The 15,766-nt window shown below is 44.6% G+C and overlaps 1 protein-coding gene across 14 annotated transcripts in view; it reads left to right on the top strand.

Annotated features, from left to right (window-relative positions):
• Positions 1-15,766, top strand: part of KCNMA1 (potassium calcium-activated channel subfamily M alpha 1) — a 754,541-nt gene that overhangs the window by 658,137 nt on the left and 80,638 nt on the right. For 11 of the 14 annotated variants that reach the window (XM_047760135.1, XM_047760128.1, XM_047760127.1 and 8 more), the window contains one exon: positions 5,663-5,756. In XM_047760135.1, coding sequence (XP_047616091.1) covers positions 5,663-5,756 — 94 coding nt within the window. Of the gene's footprint in view, positions 1-1,227; positions 1,315-5,662; positions 5,757-15,766 lie in introns of all 14 variants that reach the window. The other 3 variants (XM_047760140.1, XM_047760138.1, XM_047760139.1) reach the window with 1 other exon arrangement.

Here is a 15,766-nt window from a genome sequence, read left to right as displayed (position 1 = left end):
TGTTCTGACGTGGAGCTGCCGCCCACCGACTCTCTCGGCATAGAACTTGGCTCTGATGCCCATCTTACCTGATCTTAGTCACCCAGCCTCACTGATGGGCACATGGCAAAGTGGAAACAAAAATCAAGTGCTTCTTTAGAGCCGTGACAGGACCAAACTCCCAGTATGGATTATTTATCTGGCATTTGTTGTTCTTATTTTGCCTTTATGGCTTATGGCAACATCCATACCCTTTCAGCAGTCTGGTTTGAGTGACAGCCAGCCCCAGGGTTCTAGTAGTCTATGATTATGAGACAGGAAACGTCCCTCTATAAAACAGGCACCATTCTGTCCTGGGACTGTGCTTTCCTGGCCATGGTTAAGAACTTGAGTTAACCAGTCCAGATTTCCTAGTGAAAGCCATCAGCAGTCAAACCAGAGAAAGGTTGGATCAGCTTGGGAGTTTTATCCTTTGTGAATTACTTTATTGCCAAATGACTGTATTACTGTGACTTACATGATTTTTCTTAGAGGGGAAGTTCAAAAAACCCACAGGAACTAGGAATCACACGGTTCCATGTCTAGTCCAGCAATTTCATAAATTGCCATTTTTAGTAAAACGACATTCACATCCTAAAAGGCTGAAAACACACACCCGATTTCCACTGATGTCACTCATGATACAAGAAGATGCTACACACCACTCCTTGCATAGGAGTGGCAAACCCCTGGCACTTAATGCAAGTTAGGCAGCAATGCCACAGCCAAGAGGGCTGACCAAGCCAGTGCTTTGAGATGAAAACAATAGTTTTGCATTGAGTGTTGATGACGGGGACTATCATGATTATGAAATAGGATGCATTTTAGCAGCTTTCAGGAGATAACGGGTCTGGTCTTGCTGCAAAACTGAGTTTCCTGTGTGCGTGGATATCATTAGGGAGAAGGGAACTCAGTATATTTTGGGAAATGATGGCACAAACAAGATTATCTTGTGACATATTATCCCATTTGACATCGATGACAATAACACAGCAAAAAGATTTTTAAGACGTCATGGGGATAAAAGAAAAGACAAAAAAAAAAAAACAACCCAAAACCCCAAAACACTCAAGTTCAGCTGTGAGGGAGGAAACTTCCATTTTAATTTAAAACTATAATTCTTTTCAACGTTAAAATTGGTTTGGTACGTTTCTAATGAAAAATTTCACAAAGGATTAATTTCAATTTTCTTTTCTTATTGTTTGGCAGTCAAGGTTGGCGCTAGATCACGCTATCCCAAAGACCCATTTGCGTTCAGGAACACAACTCACAATTCTCGGCTTGTGACCGAGCCAGGTGAAGGATGTTCTGGAATCCACCCCAATGTTTAATAACTGTACCCCGCCCCCCTTCCACCTTAACATGCTGAGCCCAGTGGAAGAAGAAAGATGGACTGCTATGGATTTCAGCATGCACTTAGCTTGTGGGGCAGCAAAATACCAAAGAGAAAACCCATGCAAAAGGATCATAATCATTAAAACTACCCCCAAACTAGCAGCTTGCACAAGGCTTCAGTCGGAAGCCCAGTTAGCTAGATGCCTTTGCGTTCCAGCCACTTTGCATGCCTCTTACTCTGAGTGATTCCAGTGTGAATATGACATTACTAATGACCTGCTAAGTGTGTGCAGATGTGGGTTTCTCCAGATGTAGTGATTAATAACGTAATGGAGATAGCCGGTTGACTGATGTTTATGGGTTGTTGGCCTTTTACTACATTTCCCAATTTATTTGCTTTGAACTATTTTTTCTTTTTTTTTTTTTACAAACTCACCTTGAAGTCTAAAAGGGCATCATCCTCCTAAATCCTGTTGAGGAAACAGGAAAAGGATTGTGTGCAGGCTGGAGTTGAGCATCTAGCCCATCACGGGTCAGCACTGGACTACTTAGGAAAGCTGAAAGGCGGAATCCTTGTCCCATCTTACTTGAAGGGCCTGCAAAGAGGCATTGGTGAGCCTTGACACAGGGTTTGAAAGCTAGCTAGGCTTGTAAAGGAAGAGTTTTCTCTTTAAAAAAAAAAAAATCCAGTAAGGTACATGATCATCTTGAAGTGAGCCCAGAGTTCTGGCCTGTGTTTCTAGAAGATGTTGCCTTGCTTTTTGCTTAAAAACAGAATGCCAGTGAAAAGTTGACTAAAATGTTGTTACAGATGTTCAACTCTGCATTAAGGCTGTCGGAATTACCACCACATCTTAAATCAATTCCCAGAACATTGTCTGGAGGTTATGTCATTGAAATAATGAATCCTCTTTAGTCAAGTATAAGCAAACATGTTAAAACATCATTGTAACTTTAAATTAAACTCCAGCGCAAACCAAGGGATCTGAAGGCTCATTAGACTTGCCTGACATTTTTCTAGCACTGAGTCTTCCCAAACTGTAAAACTGTTAGATTCAGTGCCTATTAGACAAGCAAGCACTGGGAAGTTACAATGGCACATTAAGTGTTATACTTAGGGATGTGCAAAAACAAGCCCTTGAATTTTATGAGTACTCGGAGACTGGATGGAGTTCAACTCCTATAAAAATTCCACGTTGGATTCCTGAACTTGTGTGTGAAAGAAGCTGGTAAGTCAGGTCCCTTGGAAAGACCATATCTTCCTATGGCTTCCACAGCAGGACGACGCAAGTGGAAATGCCAGAGACAGAAATGTGTTGTAATTAGCCAGAAAGCGGGTGAATACGAACCGGAATTCTTTCAATACATTGGTCTTTCGTGAAAGTAAATTTAAGTTTCCCTTTTAATTCCATTTTTATTCCTCTCGTGTCGTCACAAAAGCAGTGAAAAAATTACATTACCTAAAAGTTTTCCTCAATCTGCTTTCTTTACATATGCAGAAATTGATAGAATCCATATCCAGGATAATAATTAAATATGGTTTATATCCTACTTAGGAGAAAGAAGTTATCACTGCTCTTGGGGGATCTAAGCCATCTGTAATGGTCTCCATTACCTAACGTTCATATATTTAAGCTGGAGACATTTCCTCCCATCTCTTCAGGGAACAGATCTACATTTCCAAGCCTTGAGTGCAGGAGGAAACCTTTGAACATGCGTTTCATTTAAGAGAACAAGTCCCAGTTTAAATGCAGCATGATTATGATGGATGATCTTTCGGAGTTGCGATGAAAATAGTTTCCTTGCATAGAAGGAGGCCTGACTTTAGCATCAGAACGAGGTGTTTCCCTGGAGCTGGCGAACAGGTATTAACTTGCACGTCTCACATCTGAAGATCACTGCCGGTAAACAGACGGTGACAAGGTGCGAGGCTAATGGACATTTAACCAGAGAGGGCTCTATATTCTAGGCCCAGTGCAGATGCAGAAAGTTAAGGGAAAAAAAAAAACCAGAAGAAATACCAGTGGGTGTGGTTTCTTAACTAATACAGACTCATTGTATAATTGGACAAAACTATGGCAACATCTGCTGGCCTTGAATAAAGCTAGCCAAGTAGGCCAGGTGAGCCAAAAGACTTTTTTGGATATTTCATTCTAACTGTAAGAAGGCTCCTGTGATAGAGAAGAAAAGAACTTTCGCCCCCTACCAGACCCACTCACACGTACACACGTTATTTAGTTCCTCATGCTCCTCAACTAATCTAGGTTATCACATAGTGCAGTCATTAAAAGTGGTCCATATTAAAAGACGACCTTGTATTACAGAGGTAGTCAATGCAAGAATTTCTACTCCGTTCCAAGGTGGGGAAAGTGCAAAAGTACACTTACACAATTGTCTCTCTATCTCACTGCCTTTCTACCCCATTATTGCCTGTGATGCCCGGCCCCCATCCCATGAAAGGAAGATGAATGCAGGTCAGGCTCAGAGTGCCTTTTTGCTTGCCGAGAGATGCATATCACATCTAAGTGATTTTTTTCAATACCATTTATGTGGCCAGTATTTATTTCCTTTAATCTTTTAAGTGCTGTTTAGAGTCTGTGTGATTTGCCACGGATACTCATTTCTGATAAGATGTGATATCCCCCCAGCCACATAGTTCCTGCCTGGAGCTCTAAGTGACTGATAGGGTCGCTGTCTGAGTCTGGGCCTCTGGGGGGCCAGGGCAGGGGAAGCAGGTGGTAGGATGTGTGGGCTGGGGGTGTCTGCAGGTGTTTTCTTGCCTTCATTTCTTCTGGTCACGCTTTCACCTCCAACCACATTCTTGTTCCCTTTTCCTGTGTTGGCCGGAAGTTAGACAACCTTATACTCACAGCAGAAAAAGGGAGTGTACCAAGGAGATACTTTGAAGCAGGTTTGGAGGGTAGTGGGATTGTTAGACTCTCTTTGGGACCATGTATCATAATGCAGAAAATTTATTTAGGGTTTTCAGGGAAGTACCCTATCTCGCATGTTCCGATAGGGGTCTTCCTGGCTAATATCAAGGAGCTGAAGTGGCATTTCCTCCCCCACCGGAGACTTGTACACCATTAATGTACATCAAGCGTCTTTTGATGTCATCACTGCTAATATTTCTCTTCTTGGCTTTAAGGTAACTGTATATTTCGAGTTTCAGGGGTGCTTCCTCCCAGTCAACTATAAGCATCCAAGGACCTTATTTTTCCTTCTTGACATTACAGCTATAGCCTGAATTGTGGGGGTGGGGAGAGGAAGACTAGGATTTGGCTGCCGATGCCCTTGGGAGACAGGCTGGGTACGCATCTGCTAATTATCAAGCAGCTCTCTTAAAAAGAAGCATGATGCAGGCTAATACAAAGCTTATTAGCGGGTGTCTTTAGGCAAAAGCAGTAGCGTGTGCTGTGTTGTTTGTGAGCAAAGCTTCACATTGCTTAGCGATCTGTGTGGTTGAGACATTTGGAAAACAGCCCTTGGTTTCCAGTTCCCTCTGCTGCCCTCCTTCCCCACCCCCACCACATCATCAGAGATATCATTCAATGGCAACCTCCTCCTTCATTTGGGTGCTCTTCTCCAGCCTGGTCCTCCAACCTTGCAGCCTGGTCCTCCTGTCTTAATGAATTAAGAAAGGATCCCATGTGCACGTTTCCCCCCACGCCCCTTTTGGGAGGTGGAGCAACAAGAGCTGAGCTGGGCTGGGATTCTTGAGCCAGAACACACCAATGTTCCCAGTCCTCACTGATTGCAACATTGGCTGTTAAGGCTGCAAAATCTTTGCCTATCTCTCCAAGGCTCTTCCTCTGACTTGCAGGAATAAGGAACCAGTTCCGTTGGTTCATTTGCAGAAGCAGCCAGCTGGCAGCTCTTAACATTGCTGCTCCAAAGACAACTTTATTTCTGATTTTGGTTACAAGAAAAACCAATTCGGTTACCCAGCAAAGCAAAGTAACCAAAATGAATTCTCAGCATAATGAGGGGATGTTTCCATAGATATATTTATACATAGACTTGTATGCAGATATTTTATGATTTCTTTCTTATGGCAGGGTGTTTACAAACTGTTTTAGTCTGTTTAAAGTGCATGCTCAAACACTGGAGTGTAAAGAGGTGATGCTTTCACCTTGCCTAAGCCCGCCTCTTTGACTAACGCCTTGGTCTTTGTCATTGGGTCTTAAGAGATGGCCATGAGTTCCTAGTGAGTGACTGAGCCATGAGTGTGTGTCCTTTGATATCTTGCCTGTATTGCACAGTCTGCCCTCAAACTGTTCATAATCTCATGAGCTGCCTGTATTTCCAGTTGAAGATGAGCAGCCATCAACACTGTCACCCAAAAAAAAGCAGCGGAACGGAGGCATGCGGAATTCGCCCAGCTCCTCGCCCAAGCTGATGAGGTAAGGACCGGGGCCCCCTCCAGCTTCGTCTCCTCTCCTTGCACCCCCTCCACCCCCACCCCCACCCCCACCCCCACCCCCACCTCGCCGGGCCCAGAGGCGCCCCTCCCCACCAAGCTCAAGGCGGAGGAGGGGACGAGATCGTTAGAGGGCTTCTTAAAGGCTGGAGTATTTATTCTGTCAGCTTGTCAGCAGTTAATGATAGAGCTGAAAAAATTCTGTCATGAAAAACAGTTTGAAAAGCTGTTTGAAAAATACATAGGCTTTAAAGTCTTAGCTGTCACCATGTCCTGTCTATGTGTAGTTCCTAAACAGCCGTGGCACTAATGACGGCGGCAGCCAATCAGAGGCGCTGGGGTGGTTAGTTCGCCTCTGGCAAGTCTCTTTCTGCTGGAGCCCCTCCGAGGACTGTTTTCTGTACTTAAGGCCATATGTGCGATGTAGCATCACAATCAAAAATGAACCTGAAGATTACCTTCTCTTTATCCTGTCGATTGAAATGAAATTTCTGTTAATTGATTTTGACTGATAAAAAAGTCTAATAATCTGTGGATTTGCCAAAGCAAAGTTCAAAAGTAATCCAGTTCTGCTCAGGCTAAAAGCAATATTAATTATGAAATAGAGCTTGTGTGCACTCTTTTTCTCTCTTTCCTCTCTCCTTCCCTTTCCTCCCCCCGCCCCACCACTCCCTGCTTCCTTCTTTGCTTCCTTCCTTTGCTGCTTTCTCCCTCCCTCTCTCTTCTCTTTTGACCACAGCTTCCACTAGGAAATGGCAAGTGAAGCCAGTTTTCAGTAGAGTTTTGCTGGTTCCTCTTCTTAGCCTCTTCGTCTTTCATCTCCCTTTTTTGGTCCTCGATTCATCTGCCAGTCCTTGTGTTCATTTCCTTCAACAGCCTACCTCTCCAGCACCTCAATGAAATGGGAGTGATTTCAGATTTGCCCTGCTTTCCCTAAATGGTTCCCCCCAAGGAAACACCTGCCATCTTGACAATACTTTCTTCCATTACTTTCACTGCCACTGGCCATTGTCCCCACTTTGATTATTGATACAAAATAATGGCGATGGCCTCCTCCTTCCCCCCTTCTCTAAGCATCTGCTTCTTCTGGGCTCTCCATGACTCCCTTTGTGGGATGGAGACGGCTGTTAAGTGTTTCCTTAGCAGATCTCTGCCTCCCCCTCGCTCAGACTTGCTTGGGTGTTGCTGATTTACATGCTTGTTTACAGTTTATGAGGAGGAATAAAATGTGCCAACTGCCAAGCTTCTCGGTTTTATGATGCCAGTTGTCCTGCTAACATCCGTTCTCTATTTACTCACCTTTAGGTAATCGCCTTATCTAATACTCATGGTTTTATTGATTTAAAGTAGAGAAAAAGCTCAGGCCCTCATCGTTTGCCTAAATTTAGAGACGCAAATAAATAAATAAAGAGAAGTCTGAAAAATCTGAAACCTTTGGAGCCAAATTCCCTGTCCCTGTTTGCTATGTAAAGTATGGCTCATTTCTTTGATCTTGAGTAATAATAATTCTGAGGAGTTATACTGTTTTCATATGCTTCAAAGCTGTGTCAAAGTTTTGCTGCTTAAGGGTACTTCTTTATTCTGTTGGCTCTTGGGTACCAAGATGACAGGTCTTCTGTACGAGGTGGAAGCTTTTTTAAGTCGTAGCCTTCAGCAAAACATCAAATTACCAAATCCAGGGTAACATACTTCTACACAAATGCCTTTCCTGTAGATATATTATACCATATATATTAAATACTTTAGTGTTACACGCTACATTTTATGTGCAATAGAAAGTGATGGTTTGAGGTAGCCTTGGGGGAACTTTTTTTTCCACAAGCAGAAAAAGCTAGTATATACCATATCAAGTATGGTTTTTACAGGACTTTCTGCCCGAAGGCCTTTGTAAATAAGTAATGATCAACAGATTGGCTGTGGGTTTTTGAAAAGCATGCCTGTGTCAGTTTGCATGATGGGGGAGAATTTTCAAAGTGGGTCTTGCTTTCATTGCCTGTCGGTGAGGGGCTGAGGGAGGCAGTCATCCTGGGCTGGAGCTGTCTGCTCGGTGGTACATCAGAATTGCTAAACGGGGGGCAGGCGGTGAGCTGCAACTTGCCAAGCTACAGAACTTGGGTTTCTGGTACTGGTGCCTTGGGGCTGTGTAGCCACGCCCATGGCTACTGTCACCAGGCACTCGGCCCCACCAGCCTGCGACAATCTCGATTGGCGCTCAGCTGGAAGGGGCTACCCCTTGATGAGGAAGAAAGCCTTAGATCCTCCTTGTTTCCCGTGACTTTCTGTGTTTCGGGTCCTCTACAGACTCTTTCTGAGGTGGGAGCCAAGACAGAGTGTCGAGCCCTCTCTTTGTTTCGCTTCATTTCTGGGGTATGAATGAAGAGCCTGTGGGCAGTTTGATTTGGTTTGAAGCCCTGGTCCTGGTCATGAGGTTGCTGAGGCTTATTTTTTCCAGCTCCCCCCAGCCTTTTTTCTTTTTCTTTTAAGGACAGCACCTACAGCATATGGAAGTTCCCAGGATAGGGCTCCAGTCAGAGCTGTGGTCGCCGGCCTACACCACAGCAACACCAGATCTGAGCCGCATCTGTGACCTCTGCAGCAGCTTGCGGCAATAATGGATTCTTAACCCACTGAGGGAGGCCAGGGATCAAACCCGCATCCTTGTGGATACCAGTTGGATTCTTAACCTGCTGAGCCACAAGGGGAACTCCTTTTCTAGCTCCTTCTTGCTGATTGACAGAAAACAGAGGGGCTCATGCACCGCCTTCCGGCTTCTCTAGGTTCCCCTGCCCCCCAATCTTCAAACATTCCCTTTCTACTCTACAAAATATAGGACTCGCAGGCCCTATTCCTTATGACCAGAAACATCCGTAAAGGAAGCTAATGACTCATTTGAAGTGGATGTTTCGACAGAGTTTGTGGCTCGCTGCTTGCGCGGAATCAATCATTCTGAATGCAGGCAGGTTTTAGTGGCCTATGGGCAGTGATAGGAACAGTTCCAGGAGAAACCAGGGAGCCCAGAATGGTCTGGGCTGGGCTTTAATTTACCACTGTGGCCTCTGTAAATAAAGCAGGCTCCTGCGTGAAGGGTCCTTGCCAGCCGTCCACCAGCATGAAATGCTATAGGCACCCGGCACTAATGACCTTGGTCTCCCCTTTGCTCTGGTATTGGGCCTACCTTGGTTTTTAAGTGTTACTTCCCTCTCTGCACAATCATTAGATGAACTGCCTCGTTTTGTGTGTCCGGATCCTAAGGCAGTATGTGTTTCAGTCACCCTGATGGACAACCACCTCACGTCCAGACGGAGCCAAGTGGTGACTATCTGTGCTCCAAGGCAGGGGACCGGGTGTCAGAAGAGATGCCTGTGGCCTGACACCCTGCCAAGCAGCAAGCCCAGGAGGTAGCCAGGGTCCTGGTATTTGTCTTCCTGTTGCTCTTAACACAGAATTATTAGGAACCTCTCCTAGTTTTCTTCTAAAATCACCAAGCACTGCTGTCCAGTTCTCCCTGCTCAGCAGGTTTGTGCCCCATAAGGAATGCTGTGTCTCCCTTCAGTCATAAACGCTCTAGTGGGTGAGAATTTGGTCTCTAAAAAACTAAGTCAAGGGTTCTTAACTGGGGGGGGGCCTTCCCAGCCCCCTTTGACTATCTAGTGAAATCTCTCTAGAAAGCTCTCTCTAGGAAAAAAAAAAAAAAAAAAGTTCCTTTGACACCATTTTGACCACAGTTGAAGGAGATTCCCTGAATTCCTGCCCCGGTTACTATGACATTCAGTTCATTTCATAACCACCTCCGAGTAGTTGCCTTCACAAATGCTTTTTGGCTGCTGAGAAGTTGTCTTCGGTGGCTCGACAGTATGGAGGAAAGGCCTGGAATCCCACGTGTGTCCTCAAATGCAACCCTAAAAGGTGATGGATCTCAGCTGCCTGCTTCTATTTCTTTTCCCAGGTTAATTCTTCTCTGGGAAATGTTGTGAGAGCCCACTGTTTTCAAGATGTTGTGGAAGGGCTCTGAGGATCTAAAGTAAGATGGATTGCAGTCTTCAGATGACATGGATCCCATGTCTTGGAGATGCTCACAGTTCAATGTGGGAGACAGACAAGCATACACAGCAGAATAGAATAAGAACTGTTTTAAGATCTGCCAGCATGGGCCCTGAGACTAGAGCAGACCATTGTTAACTCTGAGAGTCTGAGCCTGGCATGTGAAGGAGGCGTCCTTGAACTTGGCCCCACGTGATGAGAATTCTCTGCTAACAGCGTTTCCTTCCGATTTCCATTGTTTGCCAGATTCTAGGCATCATCCCCAGAGCATCCTTCCTGTTAATTCACTGAATCCTAACTACGGCTCCATGAGGAAGGGTTGTTCTTTCTTCCAGTCTGTAAACAAGGAGGCTGAGTCACAGACATATGAAGAGTAGTAAATCTAGTAAGTCTTGACTAATTAGGAAGAGCTGAATCCAGACACTTTTGTTTCCAAACTCACCTTATTAACTCCTTCACTCTTCTGCCCCATGGAGGGAATAGATGTGTCTGGATCAAGGAGTTCCTAGAATGGCATCACTGGTGTTGAAAATATGAGAGTGTTCTGGGGTCGTGGAGGCCTTTTCTGTCGGAAGCAAAAGCCTTGCAGGTTTCTGAGGAGGCAGTGCCCTAACTTGTGTTTTGGGAGGGTCACTGATGGCAGTACAAGGAAGGAGTTAGAACCCTTCATGGCTTGCTGAAGACACAGTTGCATGAATTCAGAGGTGTGAACAGAAGGCCCGCCTCTGCCAAAGGCCTTTGGGTATCAACCATTCAGGGTCTGCTGTAGAACAGTGGACCAGATGTGAGCGAAGCAGTCTTCCCAAGAAGGACACACAGCATCCCTGACATTAGTTACACCTCTTTCTTCAGGCCCTAGGGGACTTGTGTTAGATGCCAGGGACAATAAGGATTTCCTTGGGATGTCCTGGGTGGGCATTTTATGGAAAGACATAGCCCCCAGCCAGGCTAGCAAGAATGACAATGCCAAAACCAGAAATCAAACACTGCCAAATGAGCTTCATATCATAAGACCCAGGACACATTAGATATTTGTTTTCTGAATGAGAGTAGAAATAGGATTTGAGGACAAAAGATTATCTTCTTGGGTAGTAACTGATCATTAAGTGTAATAAACTCATCTGCTAGTTAAGTCCCTTCTCTTTTGCCTCATACCTTTCCTGGGGTCTTTGTGTCAGGACCGCTAGCTTGAAAGGCTATAGTCATGAAAAATGGCAAAGTGACCTGACCCACTCAGTGCTGGGGACAGAATGCCACTCTCACTGTTTCTTCCACTGGGCAGAAGAAAGAAGGAAGACTGGGACAGCTTAGCTAAGTAAATTCACCTCTTAATGCACAAACAAATAGCAAATGACAGGCCCCCATGGGACTGAAGAAGAAAGAAATAGTCGGTCTCATCCTACCAAGGCTCGATGGATTTGACACAGGTCCCTGGACACGTTGCATGTGCCGCAGAGGGTCATTATCCTGTTCCCTCATTTCAAGAGCATCGCATGTGCTCTCCTCCAGGACTGAAGGACTGTCAGCTCTCCCAGCTTGTCTCCCAAACATAAAGGCAGTAATTTCCTTCTTCCTCGGAGAAGAGTGACTACTTAGCAAGAGATGACATACCAGGTAGCAACAGTTCTTGATTGTTCACTTGTTGGGCAGGGAAAAAAAAAAATGTAAGTAGAGAGATACAGGAAGTTTGGCCAGGGTGGCCTGAAGGTTTTCTCAAGCGGGCTCCAAGGATGGCCGTCTGGTGGGAGATGCAGGCGGGGCAGTAAGCAGCCATGTCTCAGGAGTGATGATCATTACACAGGATGGTGGGGGCCGTGTTGGAGGGTGAGTTAGGAGCCAGAATCCCAAAGTCAGGATCCTGGCAACATAGTGGGAAATAGAATTCACCTGGAGATAAAAGGCCTCTGAGAATGAGGCAGAAGCATTTCTGGTGAGGCAAACCCAGTATGGAGACTACCTGAAACCCCCTACAGTCACCTGTGGCCACAGCAGCCAGAGACCCACACACGTGACCTGCTGTTCTTGCATGTGACACTGAAAGACTTAGTTTCTCACAGCTGCATTGTCTTCTCTGGAGTGGAAGAAGCAATGGGGAGAAAGAATGGTAAAAAACTGAATTATAAGCATTGTACTTTATAAGAACGAATATTTCATTTGCTTCTTTTATGCTTATTTGCTGATGAGCTCTTGGAAATAGAGGTCAGCCAGAGAGTCATATGTGTGGCCTCCCAGTGAGGAATCCCCATCACGGGTTGACACAGTCCCTCAAGTTCAAGAGCATCACAGAGAGAGAGTCAGAGTAGGCAACCTGGGTGTGCTTTTGTCATCAGATCTGCAGTCTCCATTTGAAGAGCAAGATCAGGACTAGAGTGAGGCATGTGAGGGCCTCCCTAAAAGTTGCTCCTAGGCCCCTCTCTGGCCCCACTCTAGTCCTGGCCTGGTTGGATAGAACCATAGCCTTCCAGTCTGGGTGCTACAAATAGTTGCTAGCATTGGTAGGATTGAGTCAAACCACAGAGATTCTCCATTTGGGCAAAACTTTATGGCAATGATCTTCCAGCTCTAATGGGCGTTGGAATCTTCTAGAGTATTTTATTAAAATAGACCTTCATTCAGTAGGTCTGGGCTGGGCTGGAGAATTGCATTTGTCTCAAGCTCCCAGATGACGCTGTGGTGGCTGGTGTGGAGCCATGCTTTGAGAACCATTGCTTATGGGATTCGGAGTTTCATGTGCTGGGAGTCTTCTCGCAGAAATGCTCAGATCTGGAGTTGGAGCATTGACTTGCTGCTTAATTAAGAACATCTGTGTTGACTACCACTGGGCATCAGACATGAGTCCCCTCGGCTTATGGGTTACAGCAGCTGGCTCTGGGCATGCTCTAGACAACTGACTGGTTAAAGACATATTGCAGAGTCCTCCTTCCCATCATGATGCCCTGTTTCAAAGACTGTCCCTGTAAAGTGAAAAGCAGTGTAAGAGACTTGATTTTTATATTAAGATATCCAAGGTCAGTAGGCTTTCACTGGACACTTCTGGTCTCCATAGAAGGTCTGGTGAATAGGTTGAATAGTTTGAGATGTTCAGAGATTAGAGGTCATTCATCAGCATTTCTTGGTGGTTGGTTGTTTAGTGAGAATCTACTGAGCTTTCTGTTAGCTTATGGAAATGCATGGAGGAGTGAAAGAAGAACTCCCTTGCCTTGAAGATCACCAACTAATGGATAAGACAGACAGGCAAATTCTTACCTCTGAAAGAGCATCTTGTTTCTGTAAGAGCTCCTGGGAAGGGAAAGCAAGCTCTGTCTCTGAGGTTATGGAGGAGGAAAGCTCAGGAGGAACACTGGAGGCAAACTGTGAGGCTTCAGAGTATCCTGAGACCCTTACAATGGTGCCTGATGTAATAGATACTCAATAAGACCAGTATTTGCCCCTGGAACTGAAAGGCCTGCAGAGGCATGTGAAATTGCCCAATTTTATCAAGCCTCCCCTTTCCTAGGAAGACCACTGCAGGGTTAGCTTCTATCGAGATAGGACGCTTGTAATGATAGCAAAGGCCATTATCATGTGATGAGAAAAGAGGTCCTGAAAATCAAGCAGGAGAAAGGATGCAATTTTAAAACCATTTTGTAACTTTTCTCTTTCCTCTCTTTTTTTTTGTTTTGTTTTGTTTTGTTTTTTTGCTTGGGTTTGGTTTCTTGTACTTTAAATATCTGAAACCCAGTGTTGAACCCACCGTCACAGAAAGAGACTTGGATTTTCCTCTAAGGGGAACTATGCTCTTTAAAATATAATGCCAGCTCCCTCACAGCAGGTTTGCTAGAAAAGGGATTTGTGGTTTTGCTTTAGGCTGTTGTCTTCAAGGCAAGCTTTCTGTGTGTCTGCTGTAGCTGGGCATTTAGTTCACTTCCTGGGATCAATTGATGGCAAGTGGCATTCCTTCCTTTGCAAACCCTCCAAACAATGATCTTTTATTCTTTTTTTGAAGTCAGGCATGCTTAATTTCTAGCTGTGGACTTTGGAGGTGTGAGCTGAGATTCAAGAAGCATAGCTATGAAAAATTTAACTCACTAGGGCCCCTCGGTTGTTATGAAAAGGTAGACATTCCTAAATAGAGCCTTCAGATAGTAGGAAAAGACAAAAGCTCACCCAGCCTTAATTGATTGTTGAGGCTCTCCTTAGCATAGTTGTGGCAGGGGCTCATGGGGAAATTTCCTGCTGATTATTCGCACAAGCTATGCATTTCATAAATGCCTGCCATGCTGCTTTCCCACTCTTCGCAACATAGGGCACTGTGGCTGGGGCGCTGAAGGGGAGAGTGAGCAAGATCCTGCAAGTGGGAGTGGGTGAGATGCGGGCCAAGCAGCCCTGTGTCCAGTTGAGAAGACCTCTCTGCTCAAAGCCTTGTATCTCCTCTTAATACCCATGCCACCCTGGCCACATTACGCATCCACTCTGTTTCCCATTCTTACTAATGGGGGATAATAACAGAAATTACCTTGAAGTGTTATCATGACAAGTAAATCATCGAATGTAGGTAAAAGTTTTACCACTGCAACATGTGTAAAGGCTCAGCTCAGCCTGGCTCTTCATCTCAGTAGCATCTGTAGTAGTAGCAGCAGTATAATCATAGAAATAATAATAGGAGAACCCTAGCTCTTTAGTAAAGACCCATTCTCTTTTCTGTCTCCTTTTACCATTGTAAGAGCTATAACATATGAGCGGGTTCTAAGCAAAGTATAAAATAATAATAATAATAATAATAATAATAATGGTCATTAACATTTATTGAGGACATGCTCTGTGTCAGGTTCAAGGCCAAATGCATGCCATATTTTTACTAATATAATCCTCAAATTGAATCCATTAATTAATGGTGGTGTTTAACATTCCCACTTTACAGATGAAGAAACTGAGGCAAGGCACAATATAACAAGTCGTTGATGAGCCAAGACTTGAAGATAGACATTTTGGCTCTGGAGCCAGTTAGTGAGGAACAGTTCTAGTCATCAATCTTCAGTCCTTCTAATTTCCCATCTTTGCTCCAACAACAACTTTTCTATACTTATCCCATGCCCTCCAATCTTTTAATACCCTTTTAACAGTATTTCCGCAATCCTTCTGGTCACTTCTCCTTCATTGAGAGAACAGTACTTCAAATCTTAAAGATCTTCTAGGCTCACCCAACATGTATAACAAAATCCCCTCTGAATCTACAGCTCTTCAGGTGTGTCTTAAATGATGTGCACTCTACTGCCTTGGGAAACAACTTGTGTCATTAAAAAAAAAAAAAAAAAAACCCAAAACTTCAATTTGTATAACACTCTTCATTCTTGGAAACTTGACTTTGGCTCCATTGAAATCCCTAGTTTGCTTTCTACATCAGTTACTGATGGAGTCCTTCAGTCATACTCAGTCAGTTGAATTGACAGCCACTTGATGGCAGCCATCTCCCACGTGATGGCCATTGCACATCTGAGGGCAGCTGGTGTGCCTGGCCTGAGTCTTCTATACTTCAGGTCAGGCAATACAACCTCTCCAGCCATGGTTTTTGGGTGCCTTTCTTTGGCTCTTTTCTTTTGTGTCTCAATTCTCTAAATGAGTCTCATGAGCGGGTCATTGCTAGACTGTGCCGAGATTCCTCCTCATCTTTCAGGGTTCAAGTCAAATGTTGCCTTCTTTGCAAAGGCTTCCTTGATGTTACGCAGATACCAGGCAATTAACGGCTTTCCTGATGTTCTCATACCACTTTGCACAGGACTTTACTATAGCACTTACTACAGTGTTTTGCGACCATCAACTGACATCTCCTCTCTCACTTGGTGTTATCACAACCCTCTCTTCGACTAGGGACTGTGCCTTCATCATTTCAGCATCCCTCATCCCTGGCACAAAAGGGGGGAATTCATGTTTATTGGTTGCTATGGCAATTCAAGAAACCAAAGTTCAAATTTC

Source organism: Phacochoerus africanus, chromosome 15 (assembly GCF_016906955.1).
Source record: "Phacochoerus africanus isolate WHEZ1 chromosome 15, ROS_Pafr_v1, whole genome shotgun sequence".
NCBI lineage: Eukaryota > Metazoa > Chordata > Mammalia > Artiodactyla > Suidae > Phacochoerus > Phacochoerus africanus.
Note: the sequence above shows the minus strand (reverse complement) of the source record. Positions and strands in the feature narration are given on the sequence as shown.